This window comes from Microplitis demolitor, chromosome 5, assembly GCF_026212275.2.
Source record: "Microplitis demolitor isolate Queensland-Clemson2020A chromosome 5, iyMicDemo2.1a, whole genome shotgun sequence".
NCBI classification, from domain to species: domain Eukaryota; kingdom Metazoa; phylum Arthropoda; class Insecta; order Hymenoptera; family Braconidae; genus Microplitis; species Microplitis demolitor.
Window position 1 is genome coordinate 10,467,900 of NC_068549.1, and position 7,671 is coordinate 10,475,570.

The window sequence follows — 7,671 nt, forward strand, 5'->3', positions numbered from 1 at the left end:
TTTGAAACTGCTGCATATTAAAGGCTCAAATTTTCATAGAATTTTTTTTTTTTATATATGGAAAGACTCCACAAAGATTAAATCAAATCGATGAGGGTCGCCCCGTAAAAATACCTTTCTTCGGTGGAATTACCCATATATAATCAAACAACGAGTTTATTTCAACCACCAAATGGTAACTGTTAAACACATAGTTAATTATTATTTAACATTATATGTAAGTTTCCATTACGTCCTATTTAAATCGATTGTTCAGCTCTGCCAGCGCCAGAACATTAACCAGGACGTAACACACATATCTAATGCGACCAGCATTATTTTGTATTATATAATTCATTGAATAAAACTAATTACTTATTATTCTGTTAACATTAATAATTGGAATCAGATAAGTTATTTATCGTAGTGCTTAAGTTTCACGAACCTCATCCCAGTCACTACATTGGTGACTGCCCGACGTGATTCTTAAGAGGACGCTAGTTCGTGCACACATTCCACGTAGCAAATAGCACATTAAGTGTAAAAATTGCGTCTCCGCTGATTGCTAATCGTGACATATTAATTCCACAAGTTCTTTACAATAGTAAAGTGCGTGAGTCTTAAACAGTGAGTCAGCTTCGACGGACTCGAACCCGCTTGTGCAAGCGCTAATTAATAAAATTTTATTTTCAATTTTTTTTTTTAATTTACTTTAATTTAAATATTCAATTGTCAGTGCTAGATTTAAATTCTTGAATTTATTGCCCATCGTTAAATAATCCTTTGGGAATTTTACACTTAAATATTTTAGTTATACACCTAAATGTTTAATTTTATTCTTGAGAATTTTTGTTTTCTAACACGTTTTTAGCAGATGTTCAAGTCAGTAAAACCTTTCACAAGCCTTAGGTTTATTTTGTACAGTCACTTTTTACATATTTGCTCGTGAGTTCGAAAGTATTTTGTCCTAAGCCTCTCGCCGACTCCTTTTTTTATAGATAGTATTCTAGTTATTGAAAAATATTTTACTTGTATTTTTAAGCTCACCCTCTTAATTGTATTGAATATTGTTTTCTAAAAACCTACCATACTTGGCGACCCTTGAGCCTGGCACTCTCCATTCCCAAATTTCCTGCGTCTAGTGACGTCATTCCTTTTCTCTTTCGTCCTGCTTACGCTACACCCACGCTCATGCCTATTTTCCATTGTGCCCCTTATCCCTTCTCTTCCTTCCACATTACCAATCACTTCCGAAGTTTTTCGTTTCTACCGCTAAAATGTACACCCATTTTTCCCACTTTTTGCTCCTATAAAATTTGTACCTAGACTTTTAAGTTAGTACTTTTAAGTCAGATATACATCAAATTTCTGTACAAGACAGCTTGGTCTTCATGCATTAAATAAAATTCAACTCAAGTTTGTACTTTTCTTGTCATTATATTATTATTATTTTTGACGATATTCTCACGGCATAACAGTCGTGCGACAAAACACCGCTTACAGTGGTATTATTATTATTAAGTTTTGTGTTCGTTTTATCGTGTTAGTGTTTCGCATACATTTACGATGTTGAATCTAGACGACATGAAAGACGATGTCTTTTTGAATGCCAAGCCAGTGATTGTCAACTCTCTCAAGGCACCTTACTTCAACCCGAAGCGAGAGAGTTTATGGTTTGCGCAGCTCGAAGCTCAGTTTGCGATCCACGGCGTAGCAACTGAGAAAGAGAAATTCAACCACGCGGATTCTCCTACGACACAGAGTATGCATGTGAGGTTAAGACCTTCATCATTAACTCACTAATGACGACGCCATACGCCAAGTTGAAAGCCACGCTCATCGCCTGTTTTTCAAAGTCAGAAGAAACTAAACTGCGTCAGCTTCTAGATGGCGAAGCGATCGGTGACCGATCACCTTTACAGTTCCTCCACCATCTTGGTTCATATCTTTTTGTGTATCTATATGGGCGGATGAAATGCAAGCCTACACCAGTAGGATACCAACTTCATGCAGCAAACGGCTCGCTGATCGAAACATACGGTTGCATCACTCTGTCGCTAAACCTCGGTTCACGTCAAGAATTCACGCGTAGATTTATCATCACTGACGTCACGAAACTAATCATTGGTGCCGATTTCCTGAGCCATTTTAACTTGTTAATCGACCTCAAACATAAACAATTACGTGACGGCTTCACCGGTCTCCAAACAAGCGTGGATTCAATACGCTCGGATGCAAAGTGCATCAAATTAATTGAAGGTGATACAGTTTACCATAAACTGTTATCAATCTACCCGGCTATAACTCGGCCTGAAGAAATAACTTCAGCCAAGAAGCATTCTACAGTGCACCACATCAAGACGAAACCTGGACCTTCAGTTTCGTGTAAAGCGCTACGTTTCGCGCCCAATAAATTGAAAATTGCGCAGGAAGAATTTCGCAAGATGGTTCAACTGGGTATCACACGTCCATCGACTCGTCCTTGGGAATCTCCACTCCATGTTGTACCCAAGAAATCTGGAGATTGGCGACTATCGACCACTCAATGCGCGTACGATACACAATAATTACCCGGTCCGACGACTTGACAATTTTACCGTAACGCTGCACAATAAAAAGATATTTTCAGTGCAAGATTTGATTAGAGCCTTGAACCAAATTCCCGTCGACAAAGAAGACATCGAGAAGACATCCAACATCACTCCTTTTGGCTTGTTCGAATTTTCATACATGACGTTTGGACTTCGAAATGCCATACAAACTTTCCAAAGATTCATCGATGAGGCCACACGAGACCTACTGTTCGTCTTCCCATACATCGATGACATGCTAGTAGCTTCAGAGAACGAGGGACAACATCTCGAGCACCTAAAAATTGTATTTCAGCGCTTACAAGACTACGGACTTGTCATCAACGCAACCAAATCGGTGTTGGGCCAACACGAGGTAAAATTTTTGGGTCATCACATCAGTGACAGAGGTATCAAGCCGTTGCTCGACAGGGTAGACGCAATTATTAACCTAAAATTGCGTAGTACGATTTCTGTATTACGTGGTTTTCTAGGTACCATAAATTTTTACAGGAAATTTATCAGAGATGCTGCAGAAATCCTTGCACTGCTGAATAAACTGCTTGAGGGGCCAAAAGTCAAAGGATCAACGCTGATTGTCGAGACACCAGAACTTCGACAGGCTTATGACAACGCAAAGCAGGCGTTAGCACACGCTGCAATGCTCGCGCACCCGGACGACGACGAAACTTGGGCAATTTTTTTTGACGCTTCAAACACAGCCATTGGTAGAATTCTGCAACAACTAATCGACGGAGAATGGCAACCACTTGCTTTCTTCAGCAGAAAACTACAGCCATCCATTCAGAAATTATCGACGTACGATCGTGAACTTCACACCATCTACGAAGCTCTCAGACACTTCCGTCATATTTTTGAAGGCAAGCAAGTTTCGATTTACACCGATCATGAGCCTTTGCTCTTCGTTTTTCAGCAACGTACTGAACGAGCATCACCGTTGCAATTTCGTCGCCTAGACTTTATTGGCCAATTCACAAGTGATTTTAGACACATTTCTGGACATAAGAACATTGTTGCAGACACGTTGTCACGCGTTAAATCCATTTCGATGCTGATTACCACGCACGAGCTGGTGAACGCTCAGAAAAACGACCCTGAACTACGAGATCTTCTTGGCAACGCAGCAACGTCACTACAGTGGCAACAAATTGTCTTTAACGACCATCCGGCCGCAGTTTATTGTTTCATCAGGTAAACTACGTCCCTACGTTCCTGGTCAGCTTCGAAAGAAAGTTTTTGACGCGATGTACTCTCTGGCATACCCTGGCACCAGAGCATCTCAGAAACTGGCGAGCAAACGCTACGTTTGACTATCAATCCAGAAAGATTGTCGAGAATGGGATAAAGCTTGCATAAACTGCCATTGAAACAAGATCCACCGTCATGTGTCTGCACCACCCACTCGTTTTGAATTGCTGACGCAACGTTTTGATCATAACCACATCGACCTAGTTTCTCTACCAGTATCTCGTGACAATAAATGTCTGTCGATCGTCGACAGATTCACCTGGTTTCCAGAAGTCGTGGGACTTAAAAATGGAGACGCAGATACTGTCGCACTCACGCTGTTTAGAGAATGGATTTCAAATACGGTGTACCAACCAGAATTTCGTCCGATCAAGAATGACAATTCAGATCATCGTTGTTTCAATCTCTGAACGAATTATTTGGCATAACACATTTTTCAACGACGCCGTATCATGCTCAATCCAGTGGACTGGTGAAACGCCTACACCGGCAACTCAAGGCCACACTGCTGTGTCACGACGACAGTTGGTATGACACGCTACAAGTTGTCTTACTACGAGCTACCTGAGAAGAGGACATACAAACTACCCCAGCTGAGCTTGTATACGGTGAACCGATTCGTTTACCAGCTAAACTACTAGTTCCATCAAATAAACACGCAAATGCTGAAAGCGTTTTACGTGATTTAATAGTATATTACACACCTAAGGAAGTAAAGTAAGGAATGTCTCAGATCACATGTAGTTGTTGGCCGAGGCGAAGCCGAGGTCAACAAACATGTGATCTGAGGCTTTCTTATTTACTTCTCGAGGAGTGTATACTATTTTTCTCCTTGACGGAGGCGGAAAGCGGCAACTTTGTTATGCACTGCGGGACGAAAGTTGACGCTTTCCGCCTGGAGGTGAGAAAAAGTATATTTTAATAACTTGGCACCGGCCGAAACCTCGTGTCATGGAGAGCGTTCTGTTTTCTGTTTCAGAGACCTTAACACTTGTTCCCATGTACTAATAAAATTTATTTATATTTAATAAAATACGTATTATGGTCATGCGCAAATAATAAGTTTAATAGTTACAAAAAAAATTTTACTAAAATCCCGTTTCAAATTTTATTAGTATTTAATACATCTTTATTAGTATCGGCTATGTGTTTATTCATATACTAAATGAATTAATTTATAAATAACTTATAAATATATTTCTCCAATTCAAAAAGTCTTTGTATTCCATCCATAAATTAAAGTTTAAAAATTTAGTTACAGAATTAATTTATTTATGAGCAGTAAATAATACCAAAATATTGGAAGTTATCCTTACATTTGAAGTAAAAAGTGTTAACTAGGTTAGAATAAGTTTAGGCTTTGGACGATTTCAGAAATGTGGATTTGTTTTTAACTTCACATGAATTGTTAAAGAATTGAAATTTTTAATAATTTCATTCTTTATAAATTTACTGATTAATTCCAGTGTACTTAAAAACACTTTTTTAATTCTTGAAAATAAGTTAAATTCATGAAAAAATAATAAAAATACAAGTCATATCGGAAAAAAATTGTTTTTATTGAAAAGTTTCCTTTATTAAGCGTCTCATGTATATATTTCACAAATTTTTTCTTTTCTTTAATCAACGACAGCCACATTCAACACTTTCAAACGAATTAAAGATGGCCGTCATAAAGTGGTGCTCGCGGTGATTTTGGTAAACGCATATTAGTATCTAAAGAAAACTCATTAAATACTAATAAAATTTTAGTAAATACTTACATAATTTTATTATATACTAATGAAATTTTATTTTTGATAATACTCTCATTTATTTCTTTACAATCGAATTTATTGTTATGAAATAAAATTCATACTTATATATAATTAATATTTATTAATATGTAGTGGTGTTTTAAAAAAAATTCTAATACGCGTTTTTATTCCTGATGAGTAAATTTGTCTCTCAGTATATCCGAGAGTGAGGGAGGATGAGGGATTAAATTTATTTAACACAATTTTTATTTAACATAATTAATGAATTTTATTCATCAATTAACAACTCACCCACTGGAGTTTTATTTTACTTATAAGAGCTTTGCATTCATTTCCGTACAAGAGCAAGAACTCAGTCCATGATTTATGACATTTCCCCTTCGATTTCGGACTATATAAACCCGCCGTTTCTCAGTCAAATTGTCCATTCAAGCCTAAGCCTTAAGTGATATTCCAACCAACAACAACTTAATTGTTCATCAGAAGCTGAATAAAATTTACATAATCAACTGTGAGTTCTCGAGTTTTTTTTATTATTTCAAAACAATTCTTCATACTGATTCTTTTTCCATACTCGTTAAAGTAACAACAAGGTCTCCTTCACCCGAGTAAAGGAATTAAGGTCTTGACTCAAAATAAGAGACTGTACATGACAATTGTCTTTATTTTGCATGTTAGACGTAATAACCATCCCAAAAGGTACTTGTCACTCTGTAAAATTACAGAGGAGTGTTCGTGACATAACTGCTTACAAGTTTGGCATATAACAATTCTGAAATATGTTTCTTACCAGGGACACTACAACCGGTGGGCGAGACCTCGTGGCGAACACCGAACTACTTTCGCTGCTGCTATCTATAGTACTGGTGACCCCTCTTCTACATACATACATATATATATGCATATATATATATATATATATATATATATATCTATATAGGGACGATAATTTATTGAGAAGGGGGTAGTGTAACGAATGTGAAATTGATGTTTTCAAATATTTGAATAACTAGAAAACAAATGCCTTCTTCTCTTGTTTAATAGATGCGCGACTAGAGTCAGTCAGTCTCATATTGACAGCATATTAGCATACATCTGTATATCAATGAACTATATATCTCTTCGCCTTTCTTTTACTGCCGTTAATTGTGGTGTTTTCATTTCCAATATAAGATCTCGTGGTGAGCACCAAACTACTTTCGCTGCTGCTGTCTATAGCACTGGTGACCCCTCTTCTGCATACATACACATATATATATATATATATATATATATATATATATATATATATATATGGGTGGCCTAAGAATACTGACGATTTTTTTTCGAGTCTCTTATGAAAATTTGTTGGTTTACGATGTTTAAAGAAGCCTTTTCAAAAATCAGCTCGATAAAAAATTTTCAAGAGGTCGCTCACGAATTGTGAATATATCAAAAATGATCGGAATTTGAATTTTTTGTTTCAGTTTTTTTCTTTCTCGGGGCAGCAATTGTTTATATTTGTGAAACCATGATTATGCAAACAATTTAAGCCCATAAGTTAAATTTTTAAACTTCGCTTAAGAATTTTTAATGTTTCCGAGTGCTGTCTTTTGAACGTTTTCGAGCGACACTTGAATATTGATAATAAGGCTTCTCGATTTTTTTACCATCAATTTGCATTACAAAGAATGAAAATATAACCCGAGAAAGAAAAATGATAAGTTATTTACATACTTTTTTATTTTTTAATTCAATGTTTAGGTTTTTTGGCTTATTCAAAACTTACCAAATTTTATTGTTCAAGACAGTCCTATATATTTTTGGTTATTCAAAAGTTATATTTTGATGAAATGCGAATATTTAAGTTATAAAAAAATACATGAAATAGCTCCTAGTAGCGTCAGTAACTTTTGAATAGACGACAGCAGCCATAGCGAGTTGAGAAGCGTCAGAGAATCCATGTAATCCGATCGATACACTATTTTTTACATGATTTCAGCAAGGTATCTGAATCTTCGAGATGTCATGTAGTTCATCTCGAAACAAATTTCATTCTTGAAGAAGCAACGGTGATAACGTAGCATCCCAGTCGAAGTTCTGCAGCCAGAGCTTCT

General features: G+C 36.6%; 1 protein-coding gene across 1 annotated transcript; it reads left to right on the forward strand.

Annotated features, from left to right (window-relative positions):
• The first annotated feature begins 1,781 nt into the window (after window positions 1-1,781).
• On the forward strand, window positions 1,782-2,546 carry LOC103574922 (uncharacterized). The gene has a single exon (XM_008554491.1). The coding sequence runs from the start codon at window positions 1,782-1,784 to the stop codon at window positions 2,544-2,546; it is 765 nt and encodes a 254-aa protein (XP_008552713.1).
• The last annotated feature ends 5,125 nt before the right edge of the window (window positions 2,547-7,671 follow it).

What these genes read in the sequence shown, in the direction of transcription:
- LOC103574922 (XM_008554491.1), top strand. Translation starts at nt 1,782, where the DNA reads ATGACGACGCCATACGCCAAGTTGAAAGCCACGCTCATCGCCTGTTTT.